Consider the following 25,466-nt stretch of genomic DNA (forward strand, 5'->3'; position numbering starts at 1 on the left):
ATGAAAGCCAACAACTAGTGTGGTTTGCTTTATAGCTTGTACCCCTGATTATCAGAGTGGGGCTAGGAAGCCATTAGCACTCTCGATATCAAAGAGTTACAGATGCGTTGAAGATTAGGGAAAATAGCCTGCCTACCATACCTCTCTGCATACCGCAGTCGTTGCAAGTCCCAAACACTCACACACACTGCACAGTATCCATGTGATATTCAGAAACGACCTGCCTTTTTGTAGAACTCTGGTTACTCTAAAGCCCTCTCTTGAGAGGCAAGTTCACATGTTTGGTTCATCAACTCCTTGATTTGTTTCATGTCACGTCGCCTGTAACTGTACATGGCTGGAACATAATAACAAGCAGCTTGGGACATAGAGATTTCTAGTGTAGTGCCTAACAGCCCACCTGCAGCCTGCTGTCTCTCACCCTGCCACCTTGCCACCCTGTCACTCTACCACCCTGCCACTCTGCCACCCTGCCACTCTGCCACCCTGCCACTCTGCCTCCCTGCCACTCTGCCACTCTCTCCCTTCCATTTGTTGTATCTTTCAAGTACAAAGCTTGCAGCTGAAGACGCATGGAAGATAAATGACAAAAGTATGTGGACAACGGCTCATCGAACATTTCATTCCAAAATCATGGGCATTAACGTGGAGTTGGTCCCCCCCCTTTGCTGCTATGACAGCCTCCATTCTTCTGGGAAGGCTTTTGGCGAGATGTTGGAGCATTGCTGCGGGGACTTGCTGCCGTTCGGCAACAAGAGCATCGGTGAGGTCGGGCACTGATGTTAGCCAGGCCTAATTGCCCCACAGTCGGCGTTCCATTTCATCCCAAAGGCCAGTCAAGTTCTTCCACACCGATGTCAAAAAATAATTTCTGTATGGACCTTGCTTTGTGCACGGGGGCATTGTCATGCTGAAACTGGAAAGGGCCTTCTCCAAACTTTTGCCACCAAGTTGGAAGCACAGAATTGTCTAGAATGTCATTGCATGCTGTAGCATTGACATTTCCCTTCACTGGAACTAAGAGGCCTAGCCTGAACCATGAAAAACAGCCCCAGTCCATTATTCCTCCTTCACCAAACTTTACAGTTGGTACTATGCATTTGCGCTGGTAATGTTCTCCTGGCATCCGCCAAACCAAGATTCATCTGTCAGACTGCCAGATGGTGAAGTGTGATTCACCACTCCAGAGAACGCGTTTCCACTGCTCCAGAGTCCAATGGCGGCGAGCTTTACACCACTCTCGCCGACGCTTGGCATGGTGATCTTATGTTTGTGTGCGGCTTCTCGGCCATGGAAACCCATTTCATGAAGCTCCCGACGAACAGTTCTTGTGCTGACGTTGCTTCCAGAGGCAGTTTGGAACTCGGTAGTGAGTGTTGCAACCGAGGACAGATGATTTTTTACATGCTACATGATTCAGCACTCTGCGTTCCCGTTCTGTGAGCTTATGTGGCCTACCACTTTGCGGCTGACCTGTTGTTGCTCCTAGACGTTTCCACTTCACAATAAGAGCACTTACAGTTGACCTGGGCAGTTCTAGCAGGGCAGAAATTTGATGAACTGACTTGTTGGAAAGGTGGCATCCTATGATGGTGCCACATTGAAAGTCACTGAGGTCTTCAGTAAGGCCATTTTAATGCCAATTTTTGTCTATGGAGATTGCATGGCTGTGTGCTCGCTCTCTCTTTCTCTCTGCCACCCTCATTGCCTTCATTGTCACTTCCAGCTAAAAAATGAAGCTTGCTTCTCCATTTCTTTGTTTTTCTGTTTGTCCATTTCTCAGTTTCTTCTGTCTGTCTGTCTGTCTGTCTGTCTGTCTGTCTGTCTGTCTGTCTGTCTGTCTGTCTGTCTCTCTCTCTCTCTCTCTCTCTGTCTGTCTGTCTGTCTGTCTGTCTGTCTGTCTGTCTCTCTCTCTCTCTCTCTCTCTCTCTATTTCTCTCTGCCATTCTCTCACTCCATTCCCTGTCTTCCAGGTTCTTCAGTAACATTACGCTGAGTGGCCGGGACTATTCGTTCAACAGTGACGGCTACCTGTCCAATCCAGTGCTGGATGTGATTTCCTACACCGAGGGGAAAGGCTGGGAGGAGGTCAGTGAGTTAGCGCGCTAGCCTTTAATTAGCTGACACGCTCACTAACCACCATCCCACACCCCATCAAGTCTTGCTAACACATCCTCACAAACACACACACACACACACACACACACACACACACACACACACACACACACACACACACACACACACACACACACACACACACACACACACACACACACACACACACACACACACACACTCTCCCCTCACCTTGCTAACCACACTAACCACACTATAACAGTCCATCGGATGTGCCTACGTACCCCTCCTTCACGTTTTGGAAACCTTGTTAGCTTTCGTTAACAGGCTAACTCGACGTCTAATGCTCTTGCCTCAGCTCTCCGTTCACTCCATTCCTGCTGTTTTCAACTAACCTTTCAGTACTCTGTATGTTTACCCACGTCGTTGCCTCAAGGCCTAGCGATTCCATGGATATCCATTCACAACCACCAGAATTTGTTCAGCGTGAATCGTGATATATTCAACACGCCTTCATACGGTGGTAGAAAAAGGACCCAAACGTCATACTTGAGTAGAATTAAAGATGTCTTTGTAGAAAATGACTCAAGTAAAGGTGAATGTCATCCATTAAAATACTACTGGGTAAAAGTCTAAAATGATTAGGTTTTAAATATACATACGTGTCAAAAGTAAATGTAATTGCTAAAATATACTTAAGTGTCAAAAGTTCAACTATTAATCATTTCAAATTCCTTATATTAAGCAAACCAGATGGCAAGATGCTCTTGTTTTTTTACGGATAGCCAGGGGCACACTCCAACACTCAGACATCATTTACAAACCAAGCATGTGTGTTTAGTGATTCCACCAGATCGTCCGTAGGGATGTCCAGGGATGTTCAATTGTGTGTCATTTTTCCTGTCTTGCTAAGCATTCAAAATTAGTACTTTTGGGTGTCAGGGAAAACATATGGAGTAAAAAGTACATTATTTTCTTTCGGCGTGTAGTATAGTAAAAGTTGTCCAAAATATAAATAGTCAAGTAAAGTATAGACACCCCAAAAAAACATCTTAAGTAGTACTTTAAAGTATTTAAAAAAAACTGAATTACTTTACACCACTGCCTCCATACTGTCAGTGTCAAGGTGGGCTAATCTGACCCAGTTGCAGCTGAACGATAACATGGTCCCTGCGGTGGGGCTCCTTCCGTTCATTTCCCATCTCCTCAGAGTATATTTACTGAGCGCTCTGGGCTCAGATCAGGTGAGGGCAGTGATCAAGCAGTGGATGATTGAGCTCTGGGACCAGTTTCTGACCCCAGACCATTATATGATGGGAAAGTCAGACCACTTATGATTTACAGTGCGTTCATAGTCTCCATAGTACTGTAACTTACTGTAGTATATAGTACTATAGTATATCATAACCACCGTTCAAAATATGAAGATAATAATATACAAATGTAGGCCATTCCATGGTCGACATGTACATGTACTAATACATTGTAGCTGGTCATATTCGAACCAGACGACTTCAAGTGACCCCAGAAGGAGAACTGATGAATTGGTGCTTCAGAAAACAGTGACTTACTTCAATTAATTTGTGAATCACTTCAACACGGGTCGCGGTCGCTTCTGGTTTTAATTCCCCCCCAGTATGCTGTCTCCTATGTTAGCCTGACCGCTGAGACACTGGAACACTCTCAAAGGGTTAAGTACATGCCACACTTACCACAAAGCGGAGTGGTGAACAAAAGAGACACTGCGTCGCAGAAAGGTTTCCTTTTTCCACCTCGCGCTCCAGATACTTCCTAAGTGTCTCTGAATGATCTCCCGCAGGTTGGCACGTGGCAGAACGGTGTTCTGGATCTCATCATTCAGCCCTTTTCACGCTACGGCTCCTTCCTCAAGCCGCTGGATGACACCCAGCACCTCAAGGTGGTCACCCTGGAGGAGAGGCCCTTTGTCATTGTGGAGCCAGCCGACCCAGGCACCAACTCCTGCATCCGGGACTCGGTACCCTGTAGACTACCGCTCAACACCACCAAGTAAGACCTGCTACTGGGGCGGATGTTTTACCATGACCGACCGTGGTCTAACCATGCAGATGTTTTACCATGACCGACCGTGGTCTAACCATGCAGATGTTTTACCATGACCGACCGTGGTCTAACCATGCAGATGTTTTACCATGACCGACCGTGGTCTAACCATGCAGATGTTTTACCATGACCGACCGTGGTCTAACCATGCAGATGTTTTATCATGACCGACCGTGGTCTAACCATGCAGATGTTTTACCATGACCGACCGTGGTCTAACCATTCAGATGTTTTACCATGACCGACCGTGGTCTAACCATTCAGATGTTTTACCATGACCGACCGTGGTCTAACCATGCAGATGTTTTACCATGACCGACCGTGGTCTAACCATGCAGATGTTTTACCATGACCGACCGTGGTCTAACCATGCAGATGTTTTACCATGACCGACCGTGATCTAATCATGCAGATGTTTTACCATGACCGACCGTGGTCTAACCATGCAGATGTTTTACCATGACCGATCGTGGTCTAACCATGCAGATGTTTTACCATGACCGACCGTGGTCTAACCATGCAGATGTTTTACCATGACCGACCGTGGTCTAACCATGCAGATGTTTTACCATGACCGACTAACCATGCAGATGTTTTATCATGACCGACCGTGGTCTAACCATGCAGATGTTTTACCATGACCGACCGTGATCTAACCATGCAGATGTTTTACCATGACCGACCGTGGTCTAACCATGCAGATGTTTTACCATGACCGACCGTGATCTAACCATGCAGATGTTTTACCATGACCGACCGTGGTCTAACCATGCAGATGTTTTACCATGACCGATCGTGGTCTAACCATGCAGATGTTTTACCATGACCGACCGTGGTCTAACCATGCAGATGTTTTACCATGACCGACCGTGGTCTAACCATGCAGATGTTTTACCATGACCGATCGTGGTCTAACCATGCAGATGTTTTACCATGACCGACCGTGGTCTAACCATGCAGATGTTTTACCATGACCGACCGTGGTCTAACCATGCAGATGTTTTACCATGACCAACATGTAACCAACGTAGTTTAAATGTTGTAACTATCATAAGTGTAAAGGGGAATTTCATTCAAAAATCGTGGTCGGCCATGTTGATCCTCATTATTCATATAGTTTATTGAGAGTGTGTTTCATATACAATGCTTTCCTCCACACTAACTAAAAAGGACATAACTCCTAAAAGCATGATGTCACAGGGTTACATTCCCTCTCCTCGAGCCATTCAGGGAAAATAATTGGAAAGAATTTGTAAAGATTTAGCATCTGAATTGTGGTAAATAAATAATAAAGCCTTTGAACTTAAAAATGTCTTTATACACTGAAGTGTACAAAACCTTAGGAACAACTGCTCTTTCCATGACATAGACTGACCAGATGAAAGCTATGATCCCTTATTGATGTCACTTGTTAAATCCACATCAATCAGTGTAGATGAAGGGGAGGAGACCGGTTAAAGAAGGGTTTTTTAAGCCTTGAGACAACTGAGACATGGATTGTGTGTGCCATTCAGAGGGTGAACGGGCAAGACAAAAGACTTAACTGCCTTTGAACAGGGGGAATGGTAGTAGGTGCCAGGCGCACCGGGTTAAGTGTGTCAAGAACTGCAACGCTGCTGGGTCTTTCATGCTCAACAGTTTCCCATGTGTATCAAGAATGGTCCCCCACCCAAAGGACATCCAGCCAACATGACACAACTGTGGGAAGCATTGGAGTCGACATGGGCCAGCATCCCTGTGGAATCGAGGCTGTTCTGAGGGCAAAAGGGGGTGCAACTCAATAATAGGAAGGTGTTCCTAATGTTTTGCACACTCATAAAATGATCATTTGAAATATTAAAAGGTTCCAAACAAAACCTCAAATGTGAACTTTTTGATTGAAGTTTCCCCTTAGAGTAACTTTTGATTGAAGTTTCCCCTTAGAGTAACTTTTTGATTGATGTTTCCCCTTAGAGTAACTTTTTGATTGAAGTTTCCCCGTAGAGTAACTTTTTGATTGAAGTTTCCACTTAGAGTAACGTTTTGATTGAAGTTTCCACTTAGAGTAACTTTTTTGGATGCAGCTTAGTCTAACCGGTAAACACGTGCTTTGCCCGTTTTACTTATTGACATCCTGTGTATTCTCTCTGGTCCTCTTTTATAAACTCTCACTCAGTGTTTCACAGTCTGCCCTGGTCTCTAATGGTCTGATGTGTTGTGTGTTCCGCCAGTCTGTCTCTGATGCCTGGTAACAAGGCCTGCTGAAAGTTCCATCAATTTGATTTGCTCGGGGAGATTGGCCCATTTTAATCAGCCTACTTTGAACATTCCATTAGAATCTTAAAACCTACATTGGTGGGTTATCACAGTGGGCATACAGGGAGGGATCACACATTGATATTTGCCCAGATAAATGTAGCTTTTGATCTACCATCAGGCCTTTTCTGTCAACTTACCTGTTGTAAAGCTACATGCTTGGAAATAGTCCACGTATGTCCTGTTAAATCTCCTTGTCCCCTGCTGAGGGTAAACCACACAGAAAAATAGCATTTCATCCTGTTTTAATGCAGTCCTCCTGTCTGTCCTGATGTGCCTCCCCTCTCTAAAACTGAGCAGTCCAACTACAGGCAGTATTGATCCAGCTACTACAGCTCTTGCTAATAATTCATACATTCCTCCTTTCCCTACTGTGTCTCCCTTCTGTTTCTCTCTCTCTCCTCTGCCTCTTGTCTCTACCCTCTCCCTCCTTGTCTTTCTCTCCTTCCCTCCCCCTCTCTCTCTCTGTAACCACAGTGTGCCGGTGGATGAGAAATCGTCGAAGCACTGCTGCAAAGGCTTCTGCATTGACGTCCTCAAGCGATTGGCCAAAATAGTGGGCTTCTCCTATGACCTCTACCTGGTGACCAATGGCAGACACGGGAAGAGGGGGAGTGATGGGCAGTGGAATGGCATGGTCGGGGAGGTCAGGGGTCATGCATTTCTTCTTCTCCTTTTCTTTTCGTATTCAAAAACCTATTCAAGGGGTACCATGCAATTCCTCCTCGAAATCCCCTATAAATAAATGTGGAGACAGAATGAGACTAAGAACTGTCAAATAGATTAGTATTCCCATGGAAGAGTAACTGGAGTGTTTGGCTTGGAGTCTTGGGCAGATGCCTCGTTATTTCCAGGGAAGCCAATCCCCCTCTGAGGGCCGGGATTAATACGGGTGGTTAACAGAGAAGGGGATGTTATATACCAGCATGGCTAAGGGTGTGTTGTTGTACTTACACAGCCACCGGGTGCTAGGCTCCTTCTACGAGGTGCCGGTGTCCCTTTTCTCTCGCCGTGAGGCTCCACAGTCGCTCAACTCGCTCTCGGATCTCGTTACCGTAACCATTTCACTACTGAGACAGCTGGAAGTGAGTGCCTGTGAACGTGAATGGGCTCGTTTTTTTTCTGTTCCTAACTGCAGTTCCCCTCCCGCCCACCAGGTGGTTTATAAACGGGCCGACATGGCCATTGGCTCCCTGACCGTCAACAAGGAGAGGTCGGAGGTTGTGGAGTTCTCCGTGCCCTTCGTGGAGACGGGCATCAGCGTCATGGTCTCCCGTAGCAACGGCACCGTCTCGCCGTCGGCTTTCCTTGGTGAGCAGGGCAGATTAAGAGCTTATGAAGGGCATATGATGGGCTATGAAGGGGCTATGAAGGGCCTATGATGGGCTGTGAAGGGCTTCTGATGGGCTATGAAGGGTCTATGGTAACACACAACACCTGACAATCCAACCAACAAGGAAAACCTTGATTTCTCTCTCTTGGTTTAGTATCAAAGTTGTCAAGCAATGTTTCACAGGCTTCTCAACTAAAATCCATAAACCCATTCAGTATTCCAATGGGCTATGTCGCTCCTCGGTAATGAATGGTGAAAATATTTCAGAGTAAAATATGTCTCTAAGGTAACGCCTCGATATTTCAAATCGCCTTAGCGTAATTCTAGTCTTTGTTCAACCATGTAGAGAGACTCAGTCTGTTTTTCTTTTGAAGCCAGAAGGAGACTAGTATCAGCTACATTTACGCCTTTACTAGACTATGGGGATATTTTATATATGAATGCTTCCGCTCAGTGTTTGAGATCAATTGACACTCTTTACCATGGCACTTTGAAAAACCCTTACGCACCACTGCACTTTGTATACCAGGGTTGGCTGGCCTTCTCTAGTCACTCGTAGGCTCAGTCACTGGTATACTCTTGGGTTTACTACCTTTTTATTTGGGCATTTTTATTGTTCAGAAATGTGGTGGGTACTCTCTTCGTTCGCTGGACTTTATCCTGCTAACTGTTCCAAATGTCCGAACTGAATTTGGTAAAAGGGCTTTTATGTACTCTGCGCCATGTCTTGGAACACCTTACAAAATACTTTTAAACTGGAAGAACTTGTCTCGATTGGTGTTTTTTAAATCACTGATGAAGGATTTTGAGGCTGATTCCCTGACCTGTCAATGTTTTTAATTTGCTGTTTTTTTATGTTGTTATACTCTTGTGAATTCAATGGTTTTTACTAGATTACATGCAGTTTTTCATGTTGTCTGTCTGTAGTTTTTTGTAATGACTTGGTGCTGCCTATCTTGGCCAGGGCGCTCTTGAAAAAGAGATTTTAATCTCAATGAGCCCTTCCTGGTTAAATAAAGGTTAAATAAGGTCTGCAAACAAGGCAGACATTTTAATCCTACAGCTGTCGATTGAGACGGGATGGTACGTTTAAATCTGCAGCCGGATCTTAGATTATACAGTGTGAAATGCACCGAGGTAATGGCAGCTCATCAGATATGACTCAGTAGTACACAGCAATCTGGCCATTGGAGACGGCTGTGCTGGACGTAAAACGAGCTAGTTCAGATATGAACTCAAACAACACAGGCTGGATGTAGTCTTAGTTTCAGACACTCAAACAACACAGGCTGGATGTAGTCTTAGTTTCAGACACTCAAACAACACAGGCTGGATGTAGCCTTAGTTTCAGACACTCAAACAACACAGGCTGGATGTAGTCTTAGTTTCAGACACTCAAACAACACAGGCTGGATGTAGTCTTAGTTTCAGACACTCAAACAACACAGGCTGGATGTAGTCTTAGTTTCAGACACTCAAACGGCACAGACTGGATGTAGTCTTAGTTTCAGACACTCAAACAACACAGGCTGGATGTAGTCTTAGTTTCAGACACTCAAACAACACAGACTGGATGTCGTTTCCCCCCTGAATGATTCATGTCACTTATATCTGTCTGTCAACGAAGATTTAGTAGACAGTCTGGACATGTTCTGTATCCAATGGCCACCCAGAAGTTTTTTATTTTATTTTATTTTTTACCCCAAGGCCATTTAGTCTGAATCAAGGGTCACTGATTTGATGGTAACCCAAGGGTCATTGGTTTGCTCTTAGTGTGTATTAGCTGGCCAGAGCCCAGGGGTAATCTCTTGCCAAAAAAATCTTGGCTCTTCTAGCCTGACTCTTTTTGTAAGGCTGTTTTCTTGAGACCTTCAACCATTTTCTCAACCATCTTGTTTTGACCTTAATATTTTTGATATTGTAGGTTACTCCTCCATGACTAAGGTCAGACAGAATCTGAACCTCCAACAATCATTTAAAGACCATTCCCGATTCCTCTTGTGTAATAACAAAAACGTCTTAATTTCATTACCATGCAATTACAGAGCAATTGCTTCATTACTGTGTAATAAACATGAATAATTAGTTACGTCACAGGTATCCAATCAACATCGTGCTACCACAAAACAATCCCTTTAAATGCCTCCTATCTTTACCTATTATTAAAAAAATGTATATTTTACCTTTATTTAACTAGGCAAGTCAGTTAAGAACAAATTCTTATTTTCAATGATGGCCTAGGAACAGTGGGTTAACTGCCTTGTTCAGGGGCAGAACGACAGATTTTTACCTTGACGGCTTGGGGATTCGATGGCACGAGTGTAGTGGTTTGAGAATGGTTTTTTTTTTGTTGAATTCCCTCCTTGGCTATGTTCCAATGTCAATGCTAGCATACCACTTAGAATGCATGCCTGTAATCTGTCTGTATTGTTAAACACACATCACTTGTGAGAGGGTTGCTGGGCCATGTAAAAACTAACATAGACAAATGCTCCACCACACACACTTATATATTTAATAAGGCTAGTAAATGCACAATGTGCATCCACTCTTGGATCGAAACTTTGTCCATTTACAAGCCTTATTAAAGGGATGAGGTCGAGCAACCGTCTAATGCGTGTCCAATACATTGTCTGTGTCCCAATGGCACCCTGTTACCTATGTAGTGTACTACTTTTGACGGAGGGCTCAATGGGCTCTACCAAAAAAGTAGTGCACTACAGTGGGGTCCCAAATTATTGACACCCTTGATAAATATGAGCGATTTAATGATTGTATAAATAAATAATTGAAATACTGAGCTATATTGTATTTAAAAAATATATATATTGACACCCCTAAAGGTTCTTTAAAATAAAAACGAGTCAAAAGTTGAGTATTTGGTCCCATAATCCTAGCATGCAAGGACTGTATCAAGCTTTACAAACTTGTTGGATGCATTTGCAGTTCGTTTTGGTTGCATTTCAGTTGATTATTGTGTCCTTTTGGAGTCACTTTTATTGTAAATAAGAATATAATATGTTTCTAAACACTTCTACATTCATGTGGATGCTACCATGATTAGGGACAATCCTGAATGAATCGTGAATAATGATGAGTGAGAAAGTTACAGCGGGTCAAAGATCCATACACCCAAGAAACGCTAACCTCCCCTGTTGTTGGTAATGGTGAGAAGTTAGCATGTCTTGGGGGGGTACGGGCTTTGACCTGCTGTAACTTTCTCACTCCTCATTATTCACGATTCATTTAGGAGTATCCACATTAACGTAGAAGGGAACATATTTAGGAACATATTCTATTCTTATTTACAATAAAAGTGAATCCAAAATGACACATTACAATATTTACAATGAATTTCTATTGGGCACAAAACAATCTGAAACACAACCAAAATGCAAAATGTCTCCAACAAAAGTTCGTAGAGTCACAATCTTTGTGTAGCCATTGTGTGCTAGGAACATGGGACCCAATGTAGAATATGGGATCAAATGTAGAAAAATGTTGAAAGTATTCTATTTTATACTAATACTGCTCAGAGAAAGAGATTTTGTTTAACAAGTAATGTTATTATTTTTCCTCAAAAAGGTAGGGGGCAAAATGATTGACACCCCTAAATATTATTTAAAATAAAGTAGTCAAAGGTTTAGTAACCCTTGACTACTTTATTTATAAGTATCTTTAGCAAACCTTTGACTACTTTATGTACAAGAATATTTAGGGGTGTCAATCATTTTCCCCCCTATCTTTTTGAGAAAAAAGTTTTTACTAACTAAATATTTTTCTCTAAGCAGTTTTATTAGTATAAAATAATAGAATTACCCAATTTTTGGGAGCATACAATATAGCTCACGGTTCTGATGATTTATTTTATGCAATCATTATTGCTCATCTTTTATCAAGGGTGTCGATCATTTCGGACCCAACCATATATAGGACATTTTAGGGTACCATTTGGGAAGCGTCAATAGCTTCATTCTAAGTAGCAAGCTAGCGACATCCTTGGAACAGAACCCTTGTCTTTCTGATGCGATGTTTCAGAGCCATACAGCCCAGCTGTGTGGGTGATGATGTTCGTCATGTGCCTCTCCGTGGTCGCTGTCACAGTCTTTATTTTCGAGTTCTTCAGTCCCGTCGGCTACAACCGCAGCCTGCAAAGTGCAAAGAGTAAGTCATTTATTACAGTATGATCATTATTATTTCAGGTTATCACCATTGAAGCAATTGAAGTAGTCGTGATTGAGTTTACATACCAGTGTGAGTAGTACCCTGGGGATGTTTCTATTCCATTCAATGTCCATTTCTCTCTCTCTCCCTGTCTCTCTCTCTCTCGCTCTTTCACTCTCTCTCTCTCTCTCTCTCTCTCTCTCTCTCTCTCTCTCTCTCTCTCCCTCTCTCACTCATTGTCTCTCCCACTCCCCCCTCTCTCTTCCCCCCGACCTCTCTCTATCCAGAGACAGGGGGCTCTAAATTCACCATAGGGAAGTCTATCTGGCTGCTGTGGGCTCTGGTCTTCAATAACTCAGTGCCTGTGGAGAACCCCAGAGGAACCACCAGTAAGATCATGGTGCTGGTGTGGGCCTTCTTTGCGGTCATCTTCCTGGCCTCCTACACGGCCAACCTGGCAGCCTTCATGATCCAGGAGGAGTACATCGACACTGTGTCTGGCCTCAGCGACAAGAAGGTGTGTGAGCGAGGAAGCCATTCTGATCCAAGGCCAAGATGGCTATAATGTCTTTTTCCATAGCACAGTGATGCCTCAATTCTTCACACGTCTCCCAATGTGTGCACTTGCACATTACTTGTCTATGGATTTAAAAGCATTGCGTTGGGAAGGCAGGGCCGGATTCATGCGGGGGCTTACCAGGGCTGAAGCCCCTTGGCCCAGCCCCTTGGGGGGAAAAGAGGAAGCAAACAATTATATATGTTTTACAGTTGAAGTTTACATACACTTAGGTTGGAAATCATTAAAACTCATTTTTCAACCACTCCACACATTTCTTGTGAACAAACTATCGTTTTGGCAAGTCGGTTAGGACATCTACTTTGTGCATGACACAAATCTTTCCAACAATTGTTTACAGACAGATTATTTCACTTATAATTCACTGTATCACAATTCCAGTGGGTCAGAAGTTTACATACACTAAGAGAACCATGAGAAACACCATGAGAAAATCTAAAGAAATCAGCCAAGACTTCAGAACAAAAAATGTGTAGACCTCCACAAGTCTGGTTCATCCTTGGGAGCAATTTCCAAATGCCTGAAGGTACCATGTTCATCTGTACAAACAGTAGTACGCAAGTATAAACACCATATGACCACACAGCCGTCATACCGCTCAGGAAGGAGATGCGTTCTGTCTCCTAGAGATGAACGTACTTTGGTGCCAAAAGTGCAAATCAATCCCAGAACAACAGCAAAGGACCTTGTGAAGATGCTGGAGGAAACAGGTACAAAAGTATCTGTATCCACAGTAAAATGAGTCCTATTTTGACATAACCTGAAAGGCTGTTCAGCAAGGAAGAAGCCACTGCTCCAAAACTGCCATCAAAAAGCCATACTACGGTTTGCAACTGCACAGGGGGACAAAGATTGTACTTCTTGGAGAAATGTCCTTTGGTCTGATGAAACAAAAATAGAACTGTTTGGCCATAATGACCGTTGTTATGTTTGGAGGAAAAATGTGAAGAACACCATCCCAACCATGAAGCACGGGGGTGGCAGCATCATGTTGTGGGGGTGCTTTGCTGCATGAGGGACTGGTGAATTTCACAAAATAGTTGGCATCATGGGGAGGGAAAATTATGTGGATATATTGAAGCAACATCTTTGAAGCAAGACATCAGTCAATAAGTTAAAGCTTGGTCACAAATGGGTCTTCCAAATGGACAATGACCCCAAGCATACTTCCAAAGTTGTGGCAAAATGGCTTAAGGACAACAAAGTCAAGGTATTGGAGTGGCCATCACAAAGCCCTGACCTCAATCCTATAGAAAATTTGTGGGCAGAACTGAAAAAGCGTGTGCGAGCAAGGAGGCCTACAAACCTGACTCAGTTACACCAGCTCTGTCAGGAGGAATGGGCCAAAATTCACCCAATTTATTGTGGGAAGCTTGTGGAAGGCTACCTGAAACGTTTGACCCAAGTTAAACAATTTAAAGGCAATGCTACCAAATACTAATTGAGTGTATGTAAACTGCTGACCCACTGGGAATGTCATGAATGAAATAAAAGCTGAAATAAATCATTCTCTTTACTATTATTCTGACATTTCACATTCTTAATTCCTAAGACAGGGAATTTTTACTAGGATTAAATGTCAGGAATTGTGAAACTGAGTTTAAATGTATTTGGCTATGGTGCATGTAAACTTCCGACTTCAACTGTATATATGTATACAGAACAGAAATATAGACGCAACATGTAAAGTGTTTGTCCCATGTTTCATCAACTGAAATAAGAGATCCTGGAAATTTTCCATACGCACAAAAATCTTATTTCTCTCAAATTTCGTGGACAAATTAGTTTACATCCCTGTTATTGAGCATTTCCCCTTTGCCAAGATAATCCATCCACCTGAAAGGTGTGTAATATCAAGAAGCTGATTAAACAGCATGATCATTACACAGGTGCACCTTGTGTTGGGGGCAATAAAACGGCACTTTAAAATGTGCAGTTTTGTCACACAACACAATGCCACTGAAGTCTCAAGTTTTGAGGGAGCGTGCAATTGGCATGCTGACTGCAAGAATCTTCACCAGAGGTGTTGCCAGAGAATTGAATGTTCATTTCACTATCATAAGCCACCTCCAACGTTTTTTTTTTGCCACGCCAGCACAGGACCTTCACATCCAATTTCTTCACCGGTGGGATCATCTGAGACCAGACACCCGGACAGCTGATGAAACTGAGGAGTATTTCTGTTTGGATTGGCTGGGCCTGGCTCTCCAGTGGGTGGGTCTATGCCCTTCCAGGCTCACCCATGGCTGTGCCCCTGCCCATTCATGTGAAATATAGATTTGGGCCTAATGAATTGATTTCAATTGACTGATTTCCTTATATGAACTATAACTCAGTTGAAATTGTTGTATTTTGCGTTTATATTTTTGTTCAGTATTAGTATATATATTTTGGGCCTAAGCCCAAGATGCAAAAAAAAAAAACACATATAAAATTGCGTTATTTTTTGTAATATTGAATAGTTTTATCACACCACACCAGAGAGCATCATTTTGCCACAGAGGATCAATAGTTTCTAAAAAATTATTGTGGATTTATTTTTTACCACACTCACATGCAGGTATCTGCCAAAATAAAGGAAACACCAACATAAAGTGTCTTAATGAAAATGGTGTTGGGCCACCAAGAGCTGTCAGAACAGCTTCCTTGGCATAAATTCTACAAGTGGACCTAAACCATGCCAGGAAAATTCACATACTTTGTATCCCTCGTTTACTCAAGTGTTTCCTTTATTTTGGCAGTTACCGGTATGCCTCCAGTCAGGAATGCTGCTCTTTGGCCAGCATGCGTGCCAAATATACAGCTTGTTGCGTTGTGGCCATAGACATATAATCCATAGAAAGGTTTTATAACTTCTTACCCTGGCAAATTGACTGTTAAACTCATGGGTACTCTAGCAATGGATGCCTGTCCAGACTTGAACTGCTATCTATGGATTATATTTCTATGGTTGTTTGCGGTTGTCGTTTTGCCTTTTTGAAGATTTCAAAATACAATTGTGGGAAAAATGTACAGTTTGGAAAGCAAATCCCTACTTCTGAAAAGTCTGATCTGTCTGTAAAACCGATAGAAACACATTTTTCTCAACAACTCCCATTTTGTTTTGCGAACAGCAGCGCTGTTTATCAAAGTAGCTCATCATGAGATAGGCTATTGCCACGATGAGCGCATCGGCCATCACTGTGAGTAGCCTATGGCTTAATCTTTATCATTAGGTGAGACATTGTCCCACTGGAAATGTTATTATGTAGCCTACTGTAGGCAATGGTATATGCACTATATATACAAAAGTATGTGGACACCCCTTCAAATGAGTGGATTCAGCTATATCAGCCATACCTGTTGCTGACAGGTGAATAAAATCAAGCACACAACCATGCAATCTCCATAGACAAACCTTGGCAGTAGAATGGCCTTACTGAAGAGCTCAGTGACTTTCAACGTGGCACCGTCACAGGATGCCACCTTTCCAACATGTCGTCAAATTTCCAACAAGTTCGTCAAATTTCTGCCTCTGGAAGCAACTCAGCACAATAAGTGTTCGTCGGGAGCTTCATGAAATGGGTGTCTATGACCGAGCAGCCGCAGGTCAAGCCTAAGATCACCATGAGCAATGCCAAGCGTCGGCTGGATTGGTGTAAAGCTCACCGCCACTGTACTCTGGAGCAGTGGAAGCACATTCTCAAGAGTGGTGAATCACGCTTCACCATATGGCAGTCTGACAGGACGAATCTGGATTTGCCAGATGCCTGCAGAATGCTATCTGCTCAAATGCATAGTACCAACTGTAAAGTTTGGTGGATGATGAATAATGGTCTGGGGCTGTTTTTCATGATTTGGGCTAGGCCCTTTAGTTCCAGTGAAGGGAAATCTTAACGCTACAGCGGACAATGACATTCTAAACGATTCTGTGCTTCCAACTTTGTGGCAACAGTTTGGGGATGTCCCCTTCCTGTTTCAGCATGACAATGCCCCCGTATACAAAGCGGGGTCCATTCAGTAATGTTTTTTTTTTAGATCGGTGTGGAAGTACTTGACTGGCCTGCAGAGCCCTGACCTCAACCCCATTGAACACCTTTGGGATGAATTGGAACACCGACTGCGAGCCAGGCCTAAATCAGGCCCAACATCAGTGTCCAGCCTCACTAATGCTGTTGTGGCTGAATGGAAGCAAATCCCTGCAGCATTGTTCCAACATCGAGTGGAAAACCTTTCCAGAGGAGTGGAGGCTGTTAAAGCAGCAAACGGGGGGACCAACTCTATATTAATGCCCATGATTTTGGAATGAGATGTTTGATGAGCATCCACGTACTTTTGGACATGTAGTGTATACACTGTACAGTTGAAGTCGGAAGTTTACATACACCTTCGCCAAATACATTTAAACTCAGTTTTTCACAATTCATGACATTTAATTCTAGTAAAAACTCCCTGTCTTAGGTCAGTTAGGATCACCATTTTATTTTTAAAATGTGAAATTTCTGAATTAGTAGAGAATGATTTATTTCAGCTTTTATTTCTTTCATCACATTCCCAGTGGGTCAGAAGTCTACATACAGTCAATTAGTATTTGGTAGCATTGCCTTTAAATTGTTTAACTTGGGTCAAACAATTGTTGGAAAAATTTATTTTGTCATGCACAAGGTAGATGTCCTAACCGACTTGCCAAAACTATAGTTTGTTAACCATACGTTTGTGGAGTGGTTGAAAAATGAGTTTTAATGACTCCAACCTAAGTGTAGGTAAACTTCCGACTTCAACTGTATACATATTTCCTCCTAACATTGTACAGTCTGTGTGTCGCTTCATTGGCCTGGGCCATTGATTGTTTGAATTCAAGACCAGATTGTCCTCAGTTTGTTAGTCAGAGTAGCCACTTATTTTGGTCATTTGTGTGGTATTATGAAATATCCATCTCATGTCTTCTGTCATGACAATTTATGCATTGATCCATCCCTAATGTTCATCCCTCTCACTTCTCTCCCTTTCTAAAGATCTTTGTAATAAAAATGCAAGGAGAGCAGAATTCTGTTCTCTTTGGGGGGAGAAGAAGAAACTGTCTTTTAAATGAGATCTAAGGAAGTTGGGTGGACACCGGACAGCACCACGAGATGCAGCCCAAAATCACAAGAACATCTCAAAAGATAGATGCTCAACTTGTTGAGTTGGTTTTGGAGATTTGAGCACCAATCTTTTCGAATGTTCTTGCATTTTCGCAGTTCTATGATTTTTGACATGTTGCTTGATGTATTGTCCAACTGTCCGACTTCCTTAGATCACGATGCATGCATTATTTACGTTGTAATGTACTGTTGTCACTCAACACTTACCCTGAATCCCCACATCAACCTCTAGTTCCCCCTCTATCCCCCCAGTTCCAGCAGCCCACTGAGCAGTACCCCCCGCTCCGATTTGGCACCGTCCCCAACGGGAGCACCGAGGAGAACATTCGCAGCAACTATGCCAACATGCACAACTTCATGATCCGCAACAACCAGAAGGGCGTGGAGGAGGCCATCGACAACCTCAAGACTGGGTCAGTTTGTGTGTTTCCGAAGACGACATCCCCGTTCATTTCATTGCATTCAACCAGGACCATGTTCATTAGGCACCAAACGGAGGAAAACAGCCTGAAACATGGAGGGACTACCTAGACTTGTCCAATAAGAAACGCTCATTTTCGTTTTCCGTTGCAAAAATGTATTTTTATATACATTTTCTGTTGTGTGCCCTAATGAACATGACCCAGCATAGCAGCCTCTTAGTAACAGTTATCTCCTCATGCAGTCCTGTCCTACTGTATGTGTGTTTATGTCTCTGCCGGGGTTTATAGTGCAAACTACTGTATGAATTATGCTTACATTAGATAAAACTCACACACACTTATTAGAGTAGTTGTCACAAATTGTGCGCCTCATGCAGAGGGGAGACACTTCCCCAAGACGACTTGGCCACCAGAAGCTTAGTCCTCACCCGGACTTGACGTACCGTGTTATTGAACCTCACATTCTCACTTATCATCTCACCCTCATCCCCTCTTCTCTTTCTCCCCTCCCCTCCCTCCCTCCCTCCCTCCCCGTCAGTAAACTAGATGCCTTCATCTATGATGCGGCTGTGCTAAACTACATGGCGAGGAAAGACGAGGGCTGTAAGGTGATGACCATTGGCTCGGGCAAGGTGTTTGCCACCACAGGCTACGGCATCGCCCTGCATAAGAACACCCGCTGGAAACGCCCCGTGGACTTGGCCCTCCTGCAGCTGGTGGGAGACGGTGAGGAGAGAGAAAGGAGTGTGGGGGGGGGGGGGTTGGGGACAGGCAGGAGAAGTTGATAAATGTGCTGGCTTGTTGGTGGCGGGCTGGCAGCATCAATCTGTCTCTGCTTTTAGTGGTGGATTGAAGTGAGGAGGGGGGGGGGACCACTTTCCTGCAGTACCTTCTGCTTAATTCAGTTGAATGCTGTTCACATTCACGGTTTTACAGTTTGTCCTGCATACTGTACATTGTACAGTAGACCTTCATACTACAGGTATCTGCCAAATTAAAGGAAACACCAACATAAAGTGTCTTAATAGGGCGTTGGGGCACCACGAGGCAGAACAGCTTCAATGCACCTTGGCATAGATTCTATACGTGTCTGGAACTCTATTGGAGGGATACGACACCATTCTTCCACAAGAAATTCCATAATTTGGTGTTTTGTTGATGGTGGTGGAAAACACTGTATCAGGCGACACTCCAGAATCTCCCATAAGTGTTCAATTGGGTTGAAATCTGGCCTGAGATGGGTACGGCATATGGTTTACATCGTTTTCATGCTGAACAAACCATTCATTGACCACTTGTGCCCTGTGGATGGGGGCATTTTCATCCTATGGGGGGGGCGTAGTCATGGTGGCCAAAATATTGGCAAACAATAATGGTCTGCCCGGCATTTCTATGCATGGCCCTAAGCATGATGGGATGTGAATTGCTTAACTCAGGAACCACACCTGTGTGGAAGCATTTGCTTTCAATAGACTCTTTGTGTCCCTCATTTACTCAAGTGTTTCCATTATTTTGGCAGTTACCTGTATGTCTTCTGTGCAATCACCCCCCAGAATGTTTCACAAATCCTTACATCCTAAAAGGTCTTAAAGGTTCCATATATGTGTTCTCAAGCACTGTGTCATACGTTGCGTTGCTAATTTCACAATCGGGGACTTACTTTGTTACACACCTTTTTGTGACTGTCTCTCATTTGTTCCGGTTCTGTGATTAGAAGGTGGCGTTGTTCCTTCGGCTTGTGCTGAGGATGTTGCAGCTCCGTCTCAGCTCAAAGCAGCTCTACGAGGCCCTGAGTTTGGTCACGAGTAAGGGTTGAATGTGAAAGGGTGCGGGGGGTTTATTGAAATGTGATGAGTGGGATTAGGAGTCTGTCACAGTTTATGATCACGCAAATTAGCATATATTGTTAAAAAAAAACAACAGCAACATAATTGGCGGTGAAGTATGGTGATTTTCGTCGTCTAGCTCTTGAATTTTTCCACTGACTTTGCGGATCGATGCTTTATTGGGGGGGGGGGGGCTTACTATGACTGTGGTGTCCCACCTCGCTATTTTAATATGAATGCAATAACTGTAAATCACTCTGGATAAGAGTATCTGCTAAATGACTAAAATGTAATCATAGAGATCACTTTAGCTCCTGACCGTGAACTCTTAGCTACACTTTCTGGGAAGAATATTTCTGTTAGGTAGATTCCTTTTTATTTTGTTTTATTGGAGTGGATTATGACATTCCAGTCAACATGGTTCATTCATGTTTTTCTAATCCATGTCGTTTGGGCTTTACAATTTCCAACACAGGGCAGTTGACCTAAGTTTAATATAGTTGAATGTCTCACTGTTTTAACTCTGATGACCAGGGATTTTGAAACGCACTTTAAGTAGCTACTCTTACAATGCAGGGTGCTATAGCCCCAAGACGTGGCTGTCATTTCAATACATGTTGTCTGCTCTTCGCTGAGCACAAACTCTGGGTTTTCCTCCATTTTTTCCCTTTCCAGTGTAACAGTTGTTTTTGATATATGGAACTAATGGTTTGTGTTGGGACTCCTATTAGTGTCCACTGCCTTTCATCTGTCGAGGTCACTCTTAACACGGGAGACTCTGTATCCAGGCCATTTCCGACATCCATCAAAGCTATGCGGCTTCTCTCTCTCCCCCTTTCCTCCACCCCCCCCCTCTCTCTCTCACACACACACACACACAGGCTTACTCTCTCACATTCTCACCTCCCCTTTCCCCCACACACACTATTTTCTCAATTTTCAGCTTTCTTTTTGCCATCATGCAACAGCTCTGAGCCAGACACACTTTCACCCCTCTTCCTCCTGACCTCTCAACTGTTACCTTCCCAGCTTCCCCCTTAAGGTATAAAACAATGCCTGTCCCATAACAACGGCAGATAATCCCTAATTGTAGTTTTTAAAAATGTCTCTCCCATCTCCTCTTCTCCCACCGTCAGACGAGATCGACATGCTCGAGCGCCTGTGGCTCTCGGGGATCTGTCACAACGACAAGATTGAGGTGATGAGCTCCAAGCTGGACATCGACAACATGGCGGGGGTCTTCTACATGCTGCTGGTGGCCATGGGGCTCAGTCTGCTGGTTTTCGCCTGGGAGCACCTGGTATACTGGAAGATCAGGCACTGCCTGGGCCGTTCCGGTGGCATGGACTTCCTATTGGCTCTCAGCAGGGTGAGTTACTGACTGAGTTATAGTGATGGAAGCGATGCCCCCTGGTGGTGGTGAAAGGAAAAAGGGCTTGGTGCATCAACACATCACAGGCTATGTTTAGGCAGTACTGTTCAAAAGGTAGGTCCTCGTACCTCGTTTTTAAAAGTGACCTAGTTTTCTCCAAGATTTCAGATGACATTGTGTCTTCCTCCTCCTGCTGCGTTCTACGTCGACGTTCCGGGATATCTCCGACTGTTACTCCCGCTTTCAATTTCACCAAATGTTGATTCACGTGCTCAACGGGCAGTGTTGATTCACGGCCATCGGATTTCTGTCCCGCTGTTAATTGCGATTCAGTGGGATGACTCTTGATTTTCAATAAGACATATTGGTATTGAATGAATCTTCTTCAAGTAAAGGTGATAAAGCTGTTATGCTTTACACGGCCCCGCCCATTCAACACACTTAACCAATAGCCTATCAGTCTTTTAAGGCTGTAAATGACCTGCATTTAGAACACGAGTTCCTCCTCCGCCCTCATTAGTATTTTGTGGTCAGTTGCCTCCTCTCCGAGAGTACAAAGTAGAGAGAGATTGCATAGAGGGGCATCCGCCATCATTCATTGCACGTCACGTTTTATGCTAGAGAGGAAAGAGAGGACAAATTATTATCTTTTAAAGAGTCAGTTCTGACTTACTGTTTGACCACTGCGCTAGGAGCTCCCGAGTGGTCATTTAGAAAGATCAGTCGAACTGAAGCTTGAGTGCACCGTAATGGCAGATACTGAGGTAAGTGTATGAAGACCTCTACAGGGACACATTTCCGCTACATTTCTGCCACAACTTATGTAACCTAGTTTTACGAGACTTGCGTGACTTTCAGTGTCCATGCTCTCGTCTAGGGATACTGGGGTGTGGAGTTTGCTAGCTGTATCCTAACTAGCTTCCCCTTCTATGTCTACACAGGGTATGTACAGTTGCTGCAAGTTTGAAGATGAAACCGTCTCTGGAGGCCTCCGAAACACACTTCCCCTATATCAGAGTGTTCCCACAATGCCGCCTCCACCCCAGTCCCACATCTCAGCGGCTGTAACCTGTAACACCACTCTTGCCATGGTGCAGCAGCAGCAGAGGCATCATCACCAGCAGCATGAGCAGCAGCAAGCATACAGCATGCTTCCTGCTGGATCTCCTCCAACTACTGGGCACTCTGCAATGGCCCTTGGGCCATCAAACAGTCCCCTTTTGCAGGGTCCTATGCCGTGCTCCACTTTTCTGCCTCGCCATGACCGCAGATTGGCTGTGGTAGACCGCTGGAACCGTCCCAAGCCCGGCACGGACAAGCCTATTGGTGGCAGCGGTGGGATCCCAGACATGGCACAGTTTCAACAGGGCTTGCCCCCTCATTGGGCTGGGGGAGCCAGTGGAGGGGACGGGAATCTGGATGAATACAAGCGATACTATGGCCCGATCGATCCAGAGGGCTTAGGGGCAAATGCTGACCCACAAACAGGTGGCTCTCAAACCCCCAAAATGAACCAGAGGGGGACAAAGTCCTCAGGAATTCCACGGCTACCTTCTAAAGGACCGCCCCCTGGTCACTTAATGTCCAAGCCCCCTCTACCGCTCCCCTCATCCCCACATCCACCGCCATTTTGGAGAAGAGGCAGCCTCCCGAAAAGAAAGGGCTCTGGGGGGCCTCTGTATGAGAACATCCTCCCCTTGGGGAGAAGAGGGGGAGGGCGGTACGGAGTAAGGGATGGAGGTGGCAGGCGAGGCCGTCGCCCTCCCCCACTCCCATTGCCTGTCCCTGTCGCGTCCCCTGCCCTCACTACCCCTACCACTCCCTCTCACTCCGCCCTCTACACCTCCAGCTCCTGCTCCTCCACCTCATCCAGTTCATCCTCGTCCTCATCCTCCGTCTCCCCCTCACGCTCCAACTCCCCCTCATCCTCCACCATCACATACACATCGTCCCAGAGTTTTAAGTACAGGGCTGGCAGTAGGGATGTTGAGGACGTCTATGACTCTGATGAGCTGACAGAGGAGTCTAGCCTCCTGCTAGGACGGAGAAAGGGCAAATCCCAACGCATGTCCTCTCGCTCACTGCCTTGCAGTCCGCCCCCTCCGCCTGTACCACCCCGCAAGCCTCGTCTGCAGTATGAGAGAGAGAGGGCTGGGAGCCAGCTAGCCCAGCTGCAGGAGTGGTGGGCCTCCTGGGGCGAGAGAGAAAGACGCAGAGGAACAGGAACCAGGGCCGAGGGGAAGGAGGAGAAACAGCATCACAAAGAGCGAGAAAGGGAGAGAAAGAGGAGGAAGAAAGGCCGGAAGAAAAAAAAGAGAGAGGAGAAGGAGAGAGAGCGGGAGCGCAAGCGGCGTAAAGTGAAGGAGAAGAAGAAGAAGAGAGAGGACAAGGCGAAGAGAAGAGACCGGGGCAAGCGGTCAGAGCACGAGGAGGGAGGTGGTGAGCAGAGAGGGCAGCTCAAAGCGATAATGCAAGAGGCCTACTCCTCCTACCCGGCTACGAGGCGTGACTCTATGAGGAAAAAGAGTGAAGGTTCTATCAGAAGTTACGGATGGGATATTCCAAGGGAGGAAGAGAGGAGGGACTGCGATGACAAGGAAAGAGATGGAGAGGACACTAGAGGCAAGGAAAGGCACAGAAGTCCTTACTCACGCCACAGGCATGCAGGTAGGCCTTCCAGTTCCAGCAAGCAGTACCAGAGCCCCAGAAAACCCTCAACCGCTGTCAAGTTCTGGGGAGCGGGAAACCCATCGTCAGAGATTCCTTCATCTGCATTTCTGCCACTGATCCCTCTCTCGTCCAGGCGCAGGAGTAAGGGTTCAGATAGAGCGGCCCTAGGGAAAGAAGGGGAGACGCGCCCCCTGTTGGGCAGGAACGAGAGAGTGGAGGTTCACTCCAAAGAAGGTCTGTCGTTTCACGAGTGGGACTCCGAAGATGAGGATGAAGATTCCGAGGAGGAAAGGAGAAAAGTGGAGCAAGAGAAGAGACATGAAAGAAGACGAAGGACCGCATCAGAGTCCGAAAGGGAAAGTGATAAGATGGTGGGCATCTACTCAGACGACGACGGCTCCTCGGGAGAATTTGGAAAGTTCGAAAGGTACTGGGAGGGTCATGAGGGTAGAGCGGTTGGGGGAATAGGAGGGGGAGGTTGGTTTTTCGGCACTTATCCCGCCAGAGAAAAAGCTGGCAGCATAAACAGTAGGGATGGCTCGTTATTGGGCCGTGGGGAGGGATGGGGCGGAGCAGAGGGAGTAGGGGAAGGTGGCTGGGGATCAGGGAGGATAGGTGGTACACAGTGGCCTCCACCTCCATTGACACCACCAGCTCCTCGAAGATACTGGTCCGTGGACAAGCTTCCTGTGAAGGAGGAGAAGAAAGAGAGACGGAAGGACAAGGACAAAGGGCGAGGTGATGTGGCTTGCAACTGCCAATCTGCCCTCGAACATCAACACGCTCACTCTAAATTGGCCAAGGTGAGCTCTCCTAGCCAGGAGGAACTATTTCTACACTGTCAAAGCTTTGTGACCAGCGCCAATTCCAAACGGCATTCCTTCAAACCCGACCGGACCCAGAATCAACCCAAATCGGGAAGCCAGTCCAACCTCAGCATCCAGCGGACAGACCGCATTCGGCAGCCTTCTACATCGCAGGTCCTCATCCCCTCCCTCCCTCCACCAACACTCCCAGCCCTTCCTGCCCCTCCCTCCTCATCCCATCCCATCCACATCCCTCCTCCGAACTCCTCCTCTTCGGTCTCGTCTCCCTCTGTAGTATCCTCCACCCCAGGCGCCCCCCAGCCGTCTTTTATGGCTTCTGCTAGTGCCAAACTCCTGTACCAGAGACTGCGCTCAGTGCCTCCGCCCCAAAGGTTACAGTCACCTCACCTGCCCCTCAAGGCCAAGAGCCTCTGCTCACGGAGGGGGTCTGCACACTTCTCCAGTGTGGAGAGCGAGGTGTGAGGCGAATCATAGACACCTACCTGGGTCGGAAACACCGACCTATTCAGACAACCTTGGGTCATGACTGTTTGGCCACTGCAGTTTTGTATCTCAGACCCCTGTAACTCTTGCACAACCCCCATTGTCCAGTCAAAGGGAGTGCACAGTAATGTCATGTTTACTGGGGCTCTCTTCATTCTGGTCAGAGTATCTGTGAGACTACATGTATTGTTGGTGAACTGAAATTGGTGTCAG

At 45.3% G+C, this 25,466-nt stretch overlaps 1 protein-coding gene across 1 annotated transcript in view; it reads left to right on the top strand.

Moving 5' to 3' along the window:
• LOC139372314 (glutamate receptor ionotropic, NMDA 2C-like) overlaps positions 1 to 25,232 on the top strand; it is a 50,260-nt gene extending 25,028 nt beyond the window's left edge. The window contains exons 7-16 of the mRNA XM_071112044.1: positions 1,974 to 2,088; positions 3,899 to 4,107; positions 6,934 to 7,102; positions 7,614 to 7,767; positions 11,828 to 11,953; positions 12,241 to 12,470; positions 17,906 to 18,066; positions 18,614 to 18,801; positions 21,038 to 21,270; positions 22,215 to 25,232. Of these exons, the coding sequence (XP_070968145.1) occupies positions 1,974 to 2,088; positions 3,899 to 4,107; positions 6,934 to 7,102; positions 7,614 to 7,767; positions 11,828 to 11,953; positions 12,241 to 12,470; positions 17,906 to 18,066; positions 18,614 to 18,801; positions 21,038 to 21,270; positions 22,215 to 25,232 (4,603 nt within the window). The remainder of the gene's footprint in view (positions 1 to 1,973; positions 2,089 to 3,898; positions 4,108 to 6,933; positions 7,103 to 7,613; positions 7,768 to 11,827; positions 11,954 to 12,240; positions 12,471 to 17,905; positions 18,067 to 18,613; positions 18,802 to 21,037; positions 21,271 to 22,214) is intronic.
• Positions 25,233 to 25,466: the final 234 nt, after the last annotated feature.

Source organism: Oncorhynchus clarkii, chromosome 18 (genome assembly GCF_045791955.1).
Source record: "Oncorhynchus clarkii lewisi isolate Uvic-CL-2024 chromosome 18, UVic_Ocla_1.0, whole genome shotgun sequence".
NCBI lineage: Eukaryota > Metazoa > Chordata > Actinopteri > Salmoniformes > Salmonidae > Oncorhynchus > Oncorhynchus clarkii.